The sequence below is a fragment of the Amyelois transitella genome, chromosome 16 (genome assembly GCF_032362555.1).
Source record: "Amyelois transitella isolate CPQ chromosome 16, ilAmyTran1.1, whole genome shotgun sequence".
Classification (NCBI taxonomy): Eukaryota; Metazoa; Arthropoda; class Insecta; order Lepidoptera; family Pyralidae; genus Amyelois; species Amyelois transitella.
The window spans coordinates 7,381,788-7,402,355 of NC_083519.1; the positions used below are offsets into that span (position 1 = coordinate 7,381,788).

The 20,568-nt window shown below is 33.3% G+C and overlaps 1 protein-coding gene across 1 annotated transcript in view; it reads right to left on the reverse strand.

The window, feature by feature from the left end:
- Nucleotides 1-11,640: 11,640 nt before the first annotated feature.
- LOC106129625 (adipokinetic hormone/corazonin-related peptide receptor variant I) overlaps nt 11,641-20,568 on the reverse strand; it is an 88,091-nt gene continuing 79,163 nt past the window's right edge. Inside the window, exons 5-8 of the mRNA XM_013328227.2 lie at nt 17,928-18,084; nt 17,061-17,251; nt 14,086-14,156; nt 11,641-12,150 (exon numbers count right to left, since the gene is read on the reverse strand). Of these exons, the coding sequence (XP_013183681.1) occupies nt 12,052-12,150; nt 14,086-14,156; nt 17,061-17,251; nt 17,928-18,084 (518 nt within the window). The 3' untranslated portion in view covers nt 11,641-12,051. The remainder of the gene's footprint in view (nt 12,151-14,085; nt 14,157-17,060; nt 17,252-17,927; nt 18,085-20,568) is intronic.

Sequence of the window (20,568 nt, forward strand, 5' to 3'; positions counted from 1 at the left end):
AAGGCGAATACTCCTCCGAATGTATATGGAGAATTTGAAGGTTGATACAGTAAAAAACAGCTATAAAAATAAATAACGGTTTTCTTACTATATGATATATATTACTATATGATATGATTTTCAAAAAAGTAAGCCCGCGAGTGCATGCGTTAGTCGTAGGAATTTTGGGAAATTCATTCTTAATAAGGGATCTACATGTTAAATTTAAAATATCAATACCTAAATAGCAGTTTGGGTTGTGCATTGATATGTCAGTCAATCAATCACTGTCGTCTTTTATATATTTAGAAGATAACATACATAGATATCTATTTTCTAACTGTAAGTCCATTAACTCAATAGCGATGTCGGTAAACTAAGAATAGCGGGTGTATGATTTCCAATTAAGTTTTAATCATACTGAGTATGAGTAAGTGAGAGATGGTGGTAATTAATACGATATTCCTGTGCCCACAAGGCAAGAAACAAATGAAAGAACATGCTTGCCGTTCTGATCTCTGTGCTCTTATATCTCTGATATTTTTATAAGATTCTATCAAAATTATGCTGCTTATATAAATTTTGCTATGCCAATACCATATTTAACCTTGAAACACAGTAGACAGTAATTTTTTCAAATACTTTATAAAGGTTCAATCAAAATCAGTTTAAAGTAATCGATTTAAAAATATCAAAGGAAAAATGCGGGATGCGCTGATTTTCATAGCAATGAAATTAAAGCTGTCTGGAGGTATTGCTTAAGTTGTATTAATAAATTGGGTGTTATAACGTCAACATACTATGAAGAAATTTTCTTGCCAGAAATAGATTCTCATATTGTCATGTTTTCGGCTATAATTTTGCGTGAAAGAGTAACAAACATACCTACTCAAAAATTTTCTCATTTGTTATATTTAGTATCGTTTATTGATTAGTTTCTTCACCTTATTTGAACGTTAACTCCGCTGATATTGTGTGAACCAATCAATATGGATTCATGCAAATATGGATTTTTTTACTCATGTTTCTACAAAGGAAACACAATATCAATTCACTCGTAATGTCAAAAACTCATTTTAAGGATTCTTCGAATAAAAGGCGATTGTATGTTGCTGTGATGAGAATGTTAAGGTAGACGTATAGAATGAATAAGTGAGAAATTGCGAATGTAGATTATGAATACGTTGGTATGGCACGAAAGGAGGTATTCAATGTGAAGTGTTTATGGAAATAGATTAACAAAGGTTGCAGGAATCTTTGGGGTGACAAAAGTTTCAATGAAATAGAAGAAAATAATGTGCCTTTACCGCATAAATCGTAATTTTTTATATTATGTTGTTGTAGTAGTAGCGGTGACTTGGGCTCCACCGCCAGGGATCATCTTTTCCGTCAGATAGGTGTAGTTTGTCTAGGGAACTGCGGGTCTAACGATGTTAACTTTGTATTTGGGAATATGGTTGTGCAATATAGACATGGCTGTATTTTCATAAATAATGTTAATGTTGTTTCATACAAGACCTCTTCTTGTATGAAACAACATGAACATTAATTATGAATATAGGACTACTCCATCTCGTTCCCATGGATGTGCGATGATGCGACTAAAGGATATTCTTAGGATAAACTTGGGATTATTCTTTTAGGCGATGGGCTAGCAACCAGTCACTATTTGAATTTCAAATCTATCATTAAGCCAAACATCTGAATGTGGCCTATCAGTCTCTTCAAGACTGTTGGCTCGGTTTACACCGTAAGGGATATAGACGTGATTACATACATAGTATGTAATAAAAATTTGAATAATGTTTTTATATTCTTCATAAAGTATTCTCGTTACAAAGTGTCTTTGCGTCATTGCTCAAATTACGACAAAGACGCATGTTGTAAATTTATTGTCACCGGTTTTCACAGGTTTCTGTCAACACCTTAATGCACTCTTTCTGCCTTTTGCCGTTGACGCTAATTTAGGCTGGAAATCATACAGAAATAACTCTCATTACATTCGGAGATAAACGTTTGATGTGCTTATTACACGGTAATATAGCTTTGAACTATTTAAATTGGATGAAGGGACGATTTAGCGAAATGTTTACGAGTAATGAATTAGATTTATCTAGAGTGAACTGAACTCGCAGTGTACAGAGAACATCACATCAAGTCATACATGTTCATTGCAAATAAGCTATTATTCAACATGACACGAGGATGAAGGTAGGATTGATATAATGTTCACCGTGTAGCGAACTTTTGTACCTAACAGAAGTATGTTATATGTGTAAGTAAGTAATTATTCCCATTTAATTTATACATTGATTTCAATACACATCAAATATATTTTTTGCCGTAAAGTGTGGAATGATTATATACTTAATAAGAATAGGTGTAAAATTTATATTGTTTCATACCTACCATGGGACGGGAAGTCTCAACTAGCTAATATCCGAACAATTATTGTAAATCCAAATGAATATTTGAATTGTTTAAAAATAAAAAGCATATTATTCGAAGACATACAAACATCAATGCATCTCTCTCCCGTAGGGGTAGACAGAGACTACACTTTCCACTTGTCACAAACATATATATTTCTTATGCTTCATCAACATTATATCACTCACTCCATGAAAGCTGTCCCTTTTTGCCAGGATGTCCCCGATTTGATTTATTCATGGACACCATTTGAAAATGATCGGAAAATGATGTTTTACTGGAGGCTAAAATCAACTCTGCATGGGATTTTTGATACACTGGTTAATACCATACATACATACATACTGTTTAAACGTTAATACGTTTAAACAGTATGTATGTATGTATGTTGCTTAAAAAAAGGTAAGTATAGGTTATCTATTTCTAACGACCTACATATCTTATTATTATCCTTACTATTAAACCTGGTTATTATACTTTAAAAGCCTTTATTAATTGGTGTTAGTTGTATTAGAAAGTCTATGTAATTGTTTTAAGTACATAATGGGCTTAAATATTGGATTTCAATGTTTATTTATCATTAACAAATAATGCGTGAGCAATCGTATGAGATAGTTGATATTGATTTAACAAATAGAGTTGTTCCTCCCACGCTTATTCCATGATTGTTTTGAAGTAACGGAAACTATCCAGACCTATTTAATTACAATTTAGTAGTAAGGGACTTTTGAAATGGATTAACTAAAGAAAATTCTATTAATATTGCGTAAGTTTGTAGTTAGATAGAAATTCTAATATATGGGTTTGTTAGTTAAATTCGAAATTATTTTTATGATTTGTTCATTGTTACTTTTAATCTTTTTGAACAACTTTATCTTTTTGAACAACGGAATTTATTTTCATCAAAACGTCCAGTATATTAAAGATGTTTTTACATAAGCATATTTGATACTACCTTTTGCACGTGGGACATTTCAAACTAAAAAGCACTCTACTCCTGAAAGACTATTCTATCTCTGTGCTTAATTTCGTTAAAATTTTACACGTAGTTTTTTAGTTTATTTATTACAAATAAAAATACAAAAAAACATACATCTTGAATGTAGAGGGAGAATAAGAAATAAGTATCAATGCTTTTTTCAGTTTGGTAACTTAACCGTAATACATATATGATTTATGTATCATTTGTTATGAAAAGGAAAACTTTTATGATCAGGTGACAGACATGGCCTTTGGAATTTTCTATGCAGTTGTTGTTAGACTATTTATTTATTCTTCCATTATTCCATATAATTATAACGATTATATTATAATTACCCTATGATCGTAACATAACAAGCATATAATCGAAAGTTTAAATCGATCTTGAATAGGACTTAGAGTCATACCCTTCAAGTTTTACCTAAATATAAAGCCTCCCCCGACACTATCATTATAATCCTTGATGAATTTACGGCATGTCTGGCGTCTGAGTGTGACGTTACGTCAAAATGTAGACCAATTTCAAAATACTGAGATATATAAAGTCACATACATACTAATATTTTAAATGTGAAAGTGTATTTGTTTGGCACGTCACGTTCACGTTCACGTCAAAACCACGGAACCGATCGCCATGAAATTTTGCATACCTAATGCATACATACGCGAAGTACGGAGAAGGACATTGGATATTTTTCACAAGGCGACCTTGCACATAGAGAGTTATGAATGAGTATGAAAACAAAGAAGTACGCAGGTATCCTGGCAAGTGGAAAAATTGTAATCTTTGCTTACCCCTTCGGGAAAGGGTGAACTATTGTATATCCACAATACCAAGTAAATCCCCTCCTGGCAACAGTTTGGCAGCTGCGGAGGGCTGTCCGTTGGTGTATCCCAATGGTTCATCAAGGGACAGATCACCATAGCTGCAGCCATCTCACTTTAGAACAAAAAGGTACCAAAGTATTCCGAAATTCAAATCCATACAAAAATCCAAGGTACTCCGAAATGACCGGGCCCCTATGAGCCCGTGCACATTTTACATGTACCAACATAAAATAATTGTAGTGGTAACAGTAACTTTAATTAACTAAAATATAAATTACAAGTCTCTGTTCAAGTTGACAAACGACGGTACACAATAGCTGTCTCGTACGCCAAGCAAGCAAAATTATAAGGCTGATAACAAACTGTTATCAATATGTCAGATATTTGATATGGGTCGGCAGTTATTGTGAATGTGCTGCGCTTTTTTACTTATTTTTATGATACAGAACTATTTTATCTACATATTTTTACGTCTTTTGAAGACTGTTAGCTCTGTCTACCTTGTAAGAAATACAGACGTGTATATGTTTGTGCTTGTATTTTTGGCATACTTTGATCTGATTGTAATAATCTGTTTGAATAATAAGGTATATGAAATACTTTGTACGGATGAGTGAAAACATTTTCACGAAAAAATTGCTTACCAACATACACATACATATATTCATATAGTCGGTCTATAACCTTTGCGGGGTAGACAGAACCAACTGTCGAAGAGACTGATAGGCCACGTTCATCTGTTTGGCTTTATGTTAGAATTGACCTAAACATTCATGCTGAAATCTAGTTATTTGACGGGCATATCAATTGAAAATTTACTTGTTACCCACTTTTGTGTCGTGGACTAAGGTGGACCCTACGTTTTCCCCTGAGAGAAATAACCACACAAATGTTTAAGGGATCAATGTTTGTTTGTATAATATTTGGAAAGGGATTTCAAAATAATAAAAAAATATATTTTATTGGAAGAATAAATAAACCCACAACACATTATATTTTAGATATTCATCAACGGGAACATAAAATTCGACTCTTTCCTGTAGGGGTAGTCAGAGACTACATCTTTTCACTTGCCACAATACCTGCATACTTTTTCGCTTGCATAAGCAATTTTAGCTAGAAACGCTCAATACTCACACCACACGGGGTTGGCAACATATTAGGCAACAATCTTTAAAAGACCGAAAACCTACGTTCAGCTAGATATTTTAATGATGGAATTGAGATTCAGATACTGGTAAAAGGTCAGGTCAAGAGTATCCGATACCGATGAGCTTGCATGAAGAAACTTATGAATGTGGATGAAGCGAAAGAACTAAATTACAAAATGCATTAAAGTGGTAATTCCTTATACTCTCTCTCTACTTAAGGAAGGTCTCTTCGTTATTTTTAGTTGATAGTGAAACTTGTTCAATAGTTTCAATCGCTTGTTACATATCAGCAATCCTCCAATGCTATCTAATTACATTCAGATTATCAATGTTAAAGCCGAGACCAAAATTGCCTTATTTGTTATCTAACAATCTTAGGCGACTCAATTCCCGCCGAGCTAAACAATCGCATCTATCAATTAGGCCTAAGCCAAATCCGATGACATCGGCGTGAAATAGGTTCTTAGTTCGTAATAAATTTTGCTCGACATTGGCTCGTCTGTTTACGGAACTAGTAAAACAATTTACTTCTTTTTTTGTGCAAAGCACACGTCTTTTAAATCTATGCAACGAATTGTAGATTGTTTGTCTGGAAATTGTTAATTGCTTTGTGACATGAAGTTTGAAATCGGAACAAAGAAATAAAAAAATATTAAGATTTTTATGGAAACGATATGTCGTTTGTAACAATAGCCGGTAAAGTTGAAATTAGCGCGAGTTTGTGACCAATGTGCAATTAAATGTTTTTAAACATGCAAATAACAAAACCTTCCCTCACGTATGATTCTCTACTATTAATCTTTCTTTACTGTATTATTAACAGAAACTTGCAAATATCTACTTACCACATTTGATACTTCTTCAATACAAATGTGGTATCATTTTAAGGATTTTATATTCGTTTGTATCTATCTTCCCATAGGTCTATGAAGTTATGAGAGAAAACGCTGCGAATTACTTTCATATTATGTCACTCAAACTACAAGACAAGGCCGAAATGTGTGTGAGAAAGGTGATCGCCTGCAGGATTTTTAAGTAACTGCTTGGTTTTACTCTGATTGATTCCGCTAAGGTTATAGCATCACTCACAGAATTATGAATCTCTAATTCCGGCAGTTTATTAAATTAAGACATATTACTAAAGTGGCCTTCCAGTATTTTTTTGAGATTGTGAGCTCTGTCTACAACGCGAGGGATAAAGACTTGACATATGAATGTAGTATGTTAAATAAAAGATAATAATTCTCGAGCCGATTATTTGCTTTTGTTGAATTTTGGTGGATACCTAGAAAACGTTTATACATTTTAAGGTCGTCGGACACCAAAATAGATTCAGTACTTTTCAAGATATCAAGCTATAGAAATGGCTTAAAGAACAAAATTTTAGTCTAGGGTAGGAGTTTAAATTTTGGAGACTGCTCTACTTATGCCCTGGGCTCCTCTCTAGAGTGATGAGGATGCAACCGGGACTATAGCCAAGAGGAAGAATAGTGTTAGTTAAAACAATTTTAGTCGATTATAACCCTTACCATAGTGAAATTTCGAAAAAACTAGCTTAATAAGTTGTTTATATCCGGTTTCCATAATTGAATAGTCGTTTGTGGAAGTAATGGCTATGGCGCTGACAGCCCTCGAACAGGATGAGACAGACTGTTGGAACTGTTTAGGGCCAGTTCGGGCGTATAAATGAGGATTTTAGCATTAAAATTGGGCTATTAAGTGAGATACTCACGATACGACGCGACGCGATGCTTTTTGACTACGAGTAAGTTTTGTTAAATTACGAAAAAATAACGCGCCTCATTCCATATACCTACTTACCTATATACTTTCACACTGTATATTTTATTAATAGTTCAAATAACGATGTATTTATTTATTGATGGAGAATAAAATGAAAGATACACGTTTTTATAAAAATCGACGTTCATTTATTCATAAAATTTCCTGCTATAATACAACGTAAAAATTCGTTGAGCATTGGAGTTTGCCTAAATTACACACAATTTACGTACAATGATCTTATATGCATTATTATTATATTTCACAAAAAAATATTCAAATAGTAAAGATTTTCCAAGGTGCATTTGTCCAACAGAGAACAAAGCAATCGAAATAGTGTTATATCAAGTCGTATTAAAATCGGTTCACCGGTTTAACTGTAAAGTGACAAACAAATTAGAAATTTATATTATTTTGATATCTTTAACCATGTATCTTTTTGCTGTAAGTAATAATTTATTATCTATCTCATAAAATAAAGTAATGAAAATCAAATTAGGTATAAAGTTACTGTACACTTTACATTATTAAAAATTCTACATACCGCCTTAACCCATCACAGTTTATTCTAACATACAACTGATCATATTATGATCATATCACTTTCTGCGTTCATATATTTGTAAGTATTCATAAGTATGTAAAATTCAATTAATTTAATAATAAACACCTTTGAATACGTTATCTAGATATGACATAATCAAGTTGGTTAAAAAAATACGTCGATAAATTCCATAGGTTAGGTACATTTATAAACACCGACAAAATTTACACATTTCTCATATCTTTATCTTTTGTAACAATTACATTAGATATTTTCAATGCCGTAAAACCGCTTCCATGAACCGTAACAAAGTAAGTTATTAGACCTTATACTATTTAGTTTTAAAAATGATAATAAAAGAAATGGCAATAACATTAATCTTATATTATTTCGATTTTTTTTGTAAATAATGTTAATAAATTATCACAAAATTATTATCACACAATATATTTGTTCAAACTATTTACACAAAAATAAATGTATTATTTATTCGAAAATATTTATATCATTTATTGCCTTTTATATATTAAATAAGTAATTAAAATATTTGTATAGATTATGTTATAGGTGATTTTCTAATATTTTTTAATAAATCAAAATTGTTTATGAGCGAAAGTGTAAAAATAATTTTCTGATTATCTGTAATTTTGAGATAAGTAGAATCATATATTCCAAAGGGAATATTAAAACAACTACAAACTTCAAGTATCGAAGAAAAGAAATAAACAAGAATGCTAACAGATAAAAGGACACTTTAACGTATAATTATAACCATAAATTATTAAAATATTGTATAACTAATATTCTTCAGATTTCAGAGTTGCAGCTTTTTAAAGATGAGTACTTTGGAGTATATTTAGAATATAATTTTGATTCCATTCAGGATTCTTCGTTAGGCGAAAGGTTAGCGTCCTGTCAATATCTCCGAATCTCACTTGGATCATTATGCCAAATAAACGTGGTCTATTGGATCTGTCTACAACGTAAGGAGAAAGCCGTGATAGGTATTTTTATGTTTAGTTTATATGAATCGATGTTGACTAAACTCCTATACTTGTTGTCCAAACCACGCCAAACGAAAAGCCCGCGGGCAGAAATCTAATTGTCACTTAGCGAAATAGCCCGAGACACATAACTGTGACCTTAATGTAGTCTGATAGGTCATTATGTTGGATTCTCTAAATGTTCTATGAAATTTGTTTGTAAATTGTCAATTTTCCTGAGTAATAAGAAGATATTTATCAAAAATTTTTCACCGCGTCATATTTTTGTTGCCACTTTACTTTCCATACAAGGTAACTTTGTGTCGCATCAGGTATTATCGTGTATTGTCGGAACTACGTTCCAAGCTTTGCGACTAAATGCGATCTGTTTAGGAACATTCCAAAACAGTGAACCGCGAAACAAACACGCTTGCGGCGGGCTGTTCCTTAATTATATTTCGATACCACAGGGGATATTGTCAAACAGATTATGTGGCTTTGGTTTTTAGATAAGTTTCAAAAACGTATATAGAGTATTCACTTTTTTTAATATAAAAACATTCGATAAAAACAGTTATGATTTTTATGCAGACCAAGGCGAAAAGGCCCCAAATTATGATGCTTTTTGCACCGTAATGCAATACCAAGATTTCGTTGTAACTAAATATTATAGGCGTATATGGCTTCAGAAACCCTTTATAGGAATAGCTTTTTACAATACCTTTATATAATAAGTACAAGTCCAGGTCCCTAATATCTACTTTTCCATGGGCACAGTATATTTACTAACACATCGAAGGTATTCGAATTTTCGCTTGCAGGTCAAGCAAAATAGCGGCACAGTCATACAAACAATTTTTGAAGAATTTTCGATACTGTGTTTTTAACCCCAACTTCGTTGTTTTGAAACTAAATTTGTATTTGACCAGTTTCAAACACGTCACATACCTACATATGTATAACGTGCTTACGTATACTGCCTGCGTTCGCTTGCACGTGGATTCATATAAGAATCTTCATTATCTTTATTGAAGGTAAGATTCAGTTGTATGAATTATTATGCAGGTCGCGGAATAAGCCGTGTGATGTGTGGGTATCTAATGTAGCATTCCTTATAATGAGGGCGTTCGTGATCGTTATACGGAATAAAACGTACGAAAAGAGCAATTCCGCATTCCAATAAAATTATATTTACGTTTTGTACACATCTGTATCAATTTGTGTGCATTGAATAATAAAGGGAAATAAATAAAATACTGTTCAATATCACGAAAATATGCGTGATCGTTACTTTGATTGAATATACGCACAAAGTACCTCATTCCATTGACTTTCTGGTATCATGCTAGTCTGCAATTCAGGAGATATGGTTCAATTCTCAGAGTGGCAAATAATTATGCTTATTTCACGTATAATACTATAATACTAGTACTCTGTTAGGTACGAACAATTACATATTTAAAAACGAACAAACAAGTATTTGCCTGAGGTTTGGGGTTCTTAGTCGTACTTTTTACTGATTGTCTGAAGTATAATTACTCAATCGATATAAACTGTATGTGGTAAAATAAATTGTTGAAAAACTTTTTTAATTAACAAAGAATTTTGGAAAACTTACAAAAGATCTAATTATAAGAAAAAAGTTTTTGACTTTGATGTGAATAAAGAAAAGAAACCATCTTAATTTTCGATTGTAGTATTTAATACTTGAGTTTGAAATTAATTATTTTAATATTTAGTAGTGGTACAAATCTAATTGTTCTTAAATAAAATAGCTAAGAACTTTAAGAATTAAATTAAGATTTTGATAAGGTATGATCTTTTTATCACTTTATTTAGTATGATGGAAAAAACTGAATCATAGGATTATCTTACATTTTTCAACAAATTTTTGCTTTAACCAAACTCTGGGGCTACATGGTACAGCAATAATTTCATAAAAGTCTGTCTATATTTTTTTCGCCCTTTGATATTATTCCCAATTGGACTAGTTTAGAAATACAACTTGTAGTTCAAAATTTAAATTAATTTTGTCGTAATCTTACACGAGCCCGGCAAAGTTGGCACCACAAGCAAAATGTACTTATAGTTCTAGTTCTAGATACCAGAAGCTAACTTATTTTGTTTGTAGGGAATAGTTTTAATTAGGTGGTGGTAAGTCGAAATAACTGAACGGGTTAAAAGGCGTGGATCGACAGTCCTGTATAAATTGTCTTTTATTTATCTATGAATATAAATAAAAGACAATTTATACAGGACTGTCGATCCACGCCTTTTAACCCGTTCAATATACAAGTATTATGAATGTAATTTAAAGACAACATGAAACTATAACAATGTTATAGACTTGAAACTTATAAAAAACTTTAAATAATAGGCCCATAATTTCTAGTTTGTAACTTTCATGCACTTTTGACTTCGTATGTACCTATCATTTTTATACCACCTGTTTGGTACAAACTTGAAGAAGTAAATGAACTAAACTAAATTTACATAAAATAAGATAAAACTCAAGGAAAATAATTGAAGCAATTTATTATTTAGCATAACAGAAAGCGAAATAGCCCGTGGTTTTTCTTCTTAAGTTCCAATTCTGAAACTCGATTTGCATAATCCAGTGGCATTTGTACTGCACACAACACAACAAGAAGTTGCAACAAATTCCAGAAAGCGTTTACTTTCTGTGAGTGGAATGCTGAGAATTCCTGTAAAGAATATGGTGACGATATTTTTATATTTCAGTTTTTCCTTTATGATATGCGAAAAGTTGCTTTATCTATTGCTTCGTTTGCTGAGAAGCAATAATATAAATAAATTAGTTTCAGGAATACAAAGTATACCTACATATTTAAAAAAAGTTATATAATTTAAAACAGAACATGTTACGTATATCGCGTTTATAACTTCAAAGATATTTATTTCTGTGAAAATAAGTACTTTTGTGATAAACTTTTCTCTTTAATTCACAAGAACTATGTAAAAACTTGGTGTTCTTAAAGTAAAAAGGAACATACAAAGTTTAACACTTTTGCTAATATACCTATCCAAATTTTCACAATTATATATTCAAATTTTGTTATTATATCAAAATTCTACAATTCATATAAAAACCATACACTATTTATATTACAATCCTCGCAGCCGCGGGGATATTAACTGGTAATTTTATATTATACACATCATAGTCTTTGTCGTAGTCCGTTTTATACACATTATAGTCTTTGTCATAGTCCATTTTATACACGTTGTAGTCCAAGTGACAGCGACACGGGTACTACATCAGTGTCGGTCCCGTTCCGTTCCTGTCTTGGTAGTATTCCTGTAGGACCCTGCAGCGTTCGTGTCGGGCGCACATGAGCCGTGGAGGGGGATGTCAGGCCGGCGCCCGGGGTCTGGGTTCGGGCCGGTCCGGGACGGCCGTCAGGGAGGTCTCAGCGAAACGGACCCCGAGGCGCGTTCGAACCCGGCCGTTCTGTTAATGGAAAGGTCAAAATGTGTTACTAAGTTAATATGTTAAAGTTGTTTTGGGACTTTACTTTTTTATCTTATGTGATGATTTAGTGCCGTGTGGTTCCCGGCACCAATACAAAAAAGAATAGGACCACTCCATCTCTTTCCCATGGATGTCGTAAAAGGCGACTAAGGCATAGCCTTAACAACTTAGGTTTCTTCTTTTAGGCGATGGGCTAGCAACCTGTCACTATTTGAATCTCAATTCAGTCTTTTCAAGCCTGTTGGCTCTGTCTACCCCGCAAGGGATATAGACGTGACCATATGTATGTATGTGATGATTTAGAACGCGTCAAATGTATTGATGTATTGATTGAAACACGTGATAATCGCGGACAATAATGCATACAGGTCAATCCAAGAACCACCTTAAAGGCGGTTAAAAATAAAAGTTTTTAGCCCCGAGGGATGAAAATAGTACTTATTTGAAAAAAAGTTAATGCCTAATTCAACAGACATTATTGTCATTGAGATCTGCCAAGTAGTCACTAACTAAACCTATCCTTGGAGAGTTTAGTTTAGAGAGTTTGGTCTAAAACCTGAATACTGAGTTTTATTTAACATGAGGTCAATGTCAATTTATTAAAATTATGTTATGATATGCTCTGGTAAAAATATGATGGGTTTGCAACATATCAATCTTAACCATCTTTTATTTAGGGGCTCTCCAGAGAGCTTTGGATGTCTTCTTCTTCCTCCTGGCGTTAGACCCGGTTACATTCACAGCTTTCTGAAAAGCGAGCCCGGGGTGCGCCTATACGAACATGATCCTGTTTTTACACGAAGCGACTCCCATCGGACCTCTGCAACCTTTGCAGGGTAACGTAAGTCATATTGGATTATGTTTACACAATCGCTTGCCTGAATGTGCAGGTACAGACAAAGCAATCGGTTATAGGGATATCATATTAAATATACTTGCGAAATCCTTTTACTAAGAACTGGACTTTGAATCCCGAGGGAACACCGCTAAGGAGGCTAACATACAGGTGAAAATGATGATAGACAAGTACAGATTTAAAAAACCAAATATGTAACTTTGATATTGTTTATGTAGGTACATAAAACCTTTTGAAATTTTCATTATTGGTAATTAAGTTTACAAGCTAAATTGATTTCATTAGGTTACTCCTAAGTAATTGGGTGTCACTCAATTTGAGCCCGCTCGGTTGTTTAGAAGACAGATTAATTGGTTGTGCTGATTATAATCAGGTTTTTCAAATCAAATCATCCATAAAAGGATCATAAACGTAACTCGGGCTCCTCTTCAGAGAGGTGAGGACGCAACCGGGACTAACACCATGAGGATTGTATGTAGATTTTTTAAACAGTTCTGGAATTGCTATGATTCCGTGTTTACTAATATTATGTGACTTTTTTAAATTCGTAAGATTTTCTAGGTAGGAGTCGGAATTGTATGTTTATTATAGCCTTCGTGTCTTTTCGAGATTATTCGCTCTGCCTATCCCACAATAAGCGATACATATCATCATTTATGTCAGAATGAAGTGGTTCAACTCTGTTGGAAACCTGCAAACTTAGATGACTTATGGATGGGTCATCTAAGTTTTACTTATACCCCAAAGCTGGTAATAGCAATTTGTTAATAATAAATTGCTATAACCAGCTTTGTGGCAGCAAATAACAATAACTTATTATTTTTTATTGTAAACTGGTTTCTTCATAATCAGAATGGTAGTGTTTTCCCGTTTTCATGGAAATTTCCCGAAATTCTATTGCATACTGCCAAATATCAGCTGTAAGTATTGCTCATTGACAAAAGATTTTTTAAATATAGATAAATATATTTACCTAGTGTGTAGCTACTAGTGAAGTGTATCTTAGTAATTCAAATCTTGACATTTATTTCAAAACGCAATGGAAATTTTATTATTACCTTTAGCGGCGCTACAAGCGGAGTCTCCAAATTCATATTTCTGTTCTTGAGTGAACTCGACCCTGAATTTCCTGAAAAATCAATAACGAATAAGCGCAAAATATGACCTTAGACTGTTTTCGTTCAAGAACTAGCCATTTATTATGAACTATAGTGCACCATTACACATACTTTATCTTTTTGTGAATTTTTAATGTATGCAAAAAGGGACACGAACATACCGATATCTACCGACGTTTCGACCGGGTTGTGCCGAACCGTGGTCCCAGGATGACTGGTGTACCGATGTTATGGCTCCGTCGGCGGGGGAATCTTAATGACCACGATCAGTGCAACCCGGTCGAAACGTTAGGATGATTTTGATACATGATTTTCGTTTGTTGTACATTAAACTACGATAGGTTGAACAAAGATTCAAATTTCCGTTGCGACAGAGTAATTCATTTGATTTTTATTTTGACCTTTCAACAGAACGTTCTCGATATTATTGAACTCTAAAAAATTTACATTTCTATCCTAATAGAATCCATTGTTGCCTCTATATTTTTTTCAATAGGCTACCATATTAACGAACTTCGTAAGATTTTTCGAAACAACTATTTTTAATTAATTGAATCACTGTTTCAAACAGGGATTATTGTACAAATAATAAACAGAATTTCAAAGTAAAAAATGTTCGTTATATTATTTTTTATCGGTCGAATTGAAAATTCATTTTTAATTATAAAAAAATAGGTAAAAAAATTTTTAAGTTAAACGGTTTTATGTTAAACATACATTGCAATGTTTAATATAAATGTACTAAAAACCAAAAAATAATAAAATAGATACAGTCGTGGGAATTATAAACATATGCATAGACTAGACTAAAATAAAACCGTGGGGCACGTCAATTGTCTACAAATTATAGACTTAATGTGCGATGGAAGAATCGTTTTATTCGTCGTTAGGCAGTTGGCCCGCAGACGGTGCGCAAATTACTTACTATTTTGCTGGCTAGCGAGGAATCGTTTCACTGCTCGTAGTTTGTCTTTAATCGACAAAACTTATGATAAAAGTACTACTCGCTCAACATTATGAAACCCTAAAACTCGCTTAATCGAGCTTGCTAACTTGTTTCCACATTCTAGCCCTACTTATCACACGTCCATCGTTGTCGGTTGAACAACTGCCTAATTATAGTGTAACATTACAAAACAAACATTTTAATCAACGATTGTAGACAATTGACGTGCCCCACGGTTTTATTTTAGTCTAGTCTATGCATATGTTTATAATTCCCACGACTGTATCTATTTTATTATTTTTTGGTTTTTAGTACATTTATATTAAACATTGCAATGTATGTTTAACATAAAACCGTTTAACTTAAAAAGTTTTTTTACCTATTTTTATTTTCTAGTTTTTAGTTGTAACGAATAAACTCAAAAACTACTGGACCGATTTGAATGAAATTTGGCACAGGGATAGACTTAACCTTCAGGAGTAACATAGGCTACATTTTATCCCACTGCTTAGATTTTAATTTTGAATAGTAAATTGTATTCTACTTGTTGAGACCTTTCATTTGATACCCATGTTGATGGGATTGATAAAACCTAAGTTATCCGCCATTTTGTAGAGGCCGCCATCTTGGATTTCAATTTTTTATAGTATATTGTATTCTGCTTGTTGAGCCCTTTCATTTGATACCCATATTGATGGGATTAATGAAACCTAAATTATCCGCCATTTTGTAACGGCGGCCATCTTGAATTTATAATGATAATGAATAAACATAATTATATTGTCACCAAAATCCAAAGTGTATACAAAATTTCAGATTAATCGGTTGACAGGAAGAGGGTGAAATTTGAATTACTAAATTTGACCCAAGAATAAAACAAACGGGGTGAGCTAAATAAAACCGTTTAAAAAGAACTTATGTATCAATTATAATAGGTATTGATCGTTTTGTTAACATTATGTAGAGCAATACAATCACAAAGTGTTGAGTAGGACACGCCTTAATAAAAACAAGTTTGTGAGCCTCTTGTATGTCATACACAAAACTACAACCACATAAATATATAATAAAAAAAATCTCAGCGTGTATTATTAAAAGGTATATTTTTATAAATAGTTATAATGACATTAAAACTATTTATATAGATATTTATAACTATTTCTGTGTACACCACCAATGGAGGCTGATGATCCCTTATGATTTCGTTATCCTGTCTATTAATCTTATTACACATGTTGTTCAGATTAACATCTTAATTACGAATTTACATTATGTACAAAATAAGGAAAATTGGCTTTGCCCCAGGGGTTTAGTTCAAGAACAGGTAGACATTAGGTACTTGTAACTATTTTCAAACGACTGACAAATTTCACCTTTTGATTTCATATTTTATTGTAATATGACCTTTGAAGTTTTAGTTTTCTAATATTGTTATTTAATTAAGTGTGCTTATTTATTTATTTAATCTTAACAACACAAACACACATCAACAATATTGTAAAGCATATTTAAATTATATGCGTGTCATATGTGTAACAAAAATCGTCAGTTGCAAAACATAAGATATAACTCAAAAAGGGATTTGTCTGTATTTTATATATTCTGTTGGTCTCAACAGAATATATAAAATACATGCTTATAAAGCTTTTTGTAGTCATAAATCCGTGAATTATTCGTAACTATGAATTTTTAATGAACGTTTTAAGAAAACAGTTCTTGAACTAACAAAAATAATTGGCTGTTTCGCTAACTCAAAAAGTTAAAATTTCGATACATTAAAGATTTATTAATACTGACAAACCGGACTAGCTTTCAGAGATTGTGTTCTCTGCGTACATCTCCAAGAACAAAGGCCGAATTTTTAAAAATCCCTAATCACATTGAGTTTTGTTTTAAAAAAATATATTTTAATCAATCAGCCAGTCAGTGTCCTATTTTATTTTTTAGATTAAACTTAAAACCATATTACCAATAGTATCTGAAGCAGAAGTGGAGCGGCAACAAGTATTTTTCAGCAGCTTTCTAATGGCTCCCTTGAGGTCTATGGTATAGGATCCATAGACCAACGGATTCATGCAGGAGTTAGAGACGGCCATGGCAAATAGAAGATCTTGGATCCGAGGCGACACTCGCTCAGCTGAACCGCGGTCTATCATGTACCTAAATGACAGATATATACAAAGTTTATTTACTAAAAAATAATAAAGATATTACAAACAAGAATTATGGTGGATGTCATAAAAAAACTAGGAATTAGCATAAGCACTTTCACCTAGTGAAATTATGAGCAAAGAAATTAGTACTTATAACTATAGCAGTTATAAGTACTAATTTCTTGGTTCATGATTCAAAAGCATTTAATTCAAAAGCATCAAAAAATTTATCTAACTACTCGTATTACTCAGCAAACTCACTCAATGTTCGATGCCTAATCTATAAATTGACTGAACGCACTTCCGAATCGAAGTAATGTTACCAAGTTATTGAAATACCGTTGAGTCAGTTAATTGGTAAGATATTCCTTCAAACGATAGATGTAAGGCACTCAGCCAACCGTAAAACTTTATCAAATCAAAACACAGCATGTAACTTCTGTAAATAGTTTTGGTTTCTTGGGTTTCTGAAAATTCCTATAGGAACGAGGAAATCGGAAATTTGAGCGTGTGGAGACAACTGGCAAAACCTCATACATCCATACTTATTCATATTTTTTTAGAAAGATATGTGATTAGAAGTAACATACTTAGAAGAGTCAAAACATGCAAGTTTGATTTCTGTTTTTTTACGTAAACATTCAGGTTTCCACAGATAAAGTATTAAAATTTTGTTTAATTACCACATGGTCATAGTAGCATAGGGCAGCCAGCACAGAGCAAATACAGCGACGATGGTAACAGTCATCCTCAACGTTCGCCGTCTCGCTCTCTCTAAAATGCGACGCCCGGATCTGCGTAGGCGCACGTGGCCAATGCCGTTGCGGTGGATGCATTTTTCTGTAGACAATAAAATAAGAATAATCAAATGAAATAAGAGGAACATATATGTATACTCTGAAAGTTAAATACATACATACAGTCACGTCTATATCTTTTGCGGGGATATACCCCGCAAAAGAGCCAACAGTCTTGAAAATGTTAAGATGGGTATGTTAAGATGTTAAGATGGTTCGGTCATGTGGAGAGGATGAATGAAAGCAGGTTGACTAAGCAGATATACAAGGAGAGTGTGGAGGGAAAGGTCGGAGTGGGAAGACCTAGACGAACGTATCTTGATCAAATTAAGGACGTCCTGGTAAAGGGTCAGGTCAAAAGTACCCGAAACCGCCGAGCTTGTATGAAGAGAGTTATGAATGTGGACGAAGCGAAAGAAGTATGCAGAGATCGTGGCAAGTGGAAAGAGGTAGTCTCTGCCTACCCCTCCGGGAAAGAGGCGTGATTTTATGTATGTATGTATGTATGTAGTCTTGAAAAGTTTGTTAGGCCACGTTCAGCTTTTTTTAATAAGCCTATCTCTTGGTCGCCTTTTACGACATCCATGGGAAAAAGATGGAGTGGTCTTATTCTTTTTTGTATTGATGCCCGAACCACACAGCACTAAATTGATTACGTTTTCATTTCCATTTTATATAATACAAATATATCAAAGCAAAGCCGGTTTGGGCTTGAGATTTGAATTTTGGCATGTAGGATTCCTAAGTGTGCACTTAAAATATTTTGTATAATATAATTAAATTGACTTTCATGATTTTTTTTCCAATACTTGTTTCAACATAGATGTTAGTTAGCGCACCCCAGACCACTTCAGAGTCTTATATTATTGCGAATTCTATGGTGCACACTATTTACATTCTTGCGAGATTGAAAATGATCCATTCACAGAAGAAACGGTTTATTCCTGAAATAAATACGTTCCATCATTTCGTCTGTACTTTCTTCCAAGAAATCGATGTTCGATTTGTTCCATTCCATTGCCTGAATCACCCGGCGCGTCTTAAAATGTGTCGTTACTCATTTATCGTCAAAACATGCGATTTCATCCACGTTGTAAACATTTACTGTTGATGTCTCGTACTCCACTTTTTTCCCCACTACGGCGAAGTATAAACGAGGGTTTGACCTGTATGTATATGGGAATGGTTGTTTATCTGTTTGTTTATTTTAAAGATGCGATTTGTAATATAATCTGTACTCGTATATATGCAGGTATGTTTATAAAATCTCTATTAATTGTTCAAAACATATGTTTTTATTAAATAGGATAGAGGATAGATCCTGTGGTGTACTTGTAGGAGGCAAACAATTGGCTGGACCACTCATGAGTGGGTTTGTTACGTACAGAAGGCAGGTAGGCAGCTTACATCTATATATTTCTTAAAGTGGTGTGTTTTTGACGAATCTCATAACTACGTTGTGAGATAGAATTTAGGAAATGAGTAATTAAAATAGCGCGGGATGCGGGATAAAAGTAGGCGTAATTGTAGATTATCTACGTGTAGTCATTCAAATAAAAAATATATCTTTAGACTTGTAATAGATTGAGAGTTAGCAGCCCAAACTCTTAAATGTCGAAATAGCACAAACATTTTCCATTCGTCGGTTGGATGGCAATTATTTCCTGCAAGCTCACCCGAGGGACGGCTCGGTTGTATGAATCAAAATCAGTATTTCCGCACGTCTGCACGGAATTCCAGCTTTCATAACTCAAAAGCTTCAGTTTGTTGAAGAATTGGTATTTTCATCTTTTGTTCTTATAAAGAAAAGATGCATGAAATATTGACGCATAGTTGAAACCATAGACTTGAGAAACTTAGATTTAAGATCTACATTTGCAAATGTCGTTGACGAAAATGCTGCAGCGCGGCGCGGCTTGTTCCGCTACTTCTTCTTCACTTGCACTTTAATAAAGGTAGAACGAAATTTAATAATAAGTGGTGTTCGATGATCCTAATTTAAATTAATTTATTTTCAAACCACTCGTGATATCGCTGAATTGCAGCATAGAGGTTTTGGCGGTCGAGCCGAATCATCCCTCCCGCTACAAAGCTCTGTACATAATAAAAATTCTTGCTTAATCCTTAAGGTAACATAACTATCTATTTATAGTACTTGCTTTGTTATAATAGTAAAAGGAATTTATGCGTAGTTTAGAGTCGCGGTTCTAAACAACGGTGCGGCATTCCAAATATGGCGCTTTTCAAAGGCAATAAGGTGACAACCAAAATGTTGTGTAATTTAATTTAGTAAATTTAAGATCCTTAGGCACCAAAAAGTCTAGATTTGTTTTCACTATAGTTTCTATCTCTGAACACAATTTCTATTATTTATACGTTGAAGACGTTCGGAAAGGATTCAACTGAGCTTGATATTCGAGGCTTGTATATGGTTTTGCCATGTTTGCTTTTTAGATCTTAGAGATCCTGTAATTATTTATCATTCTATGAGTCAAGTACGGTTATTTCTATAGTACTTAGGTAATGG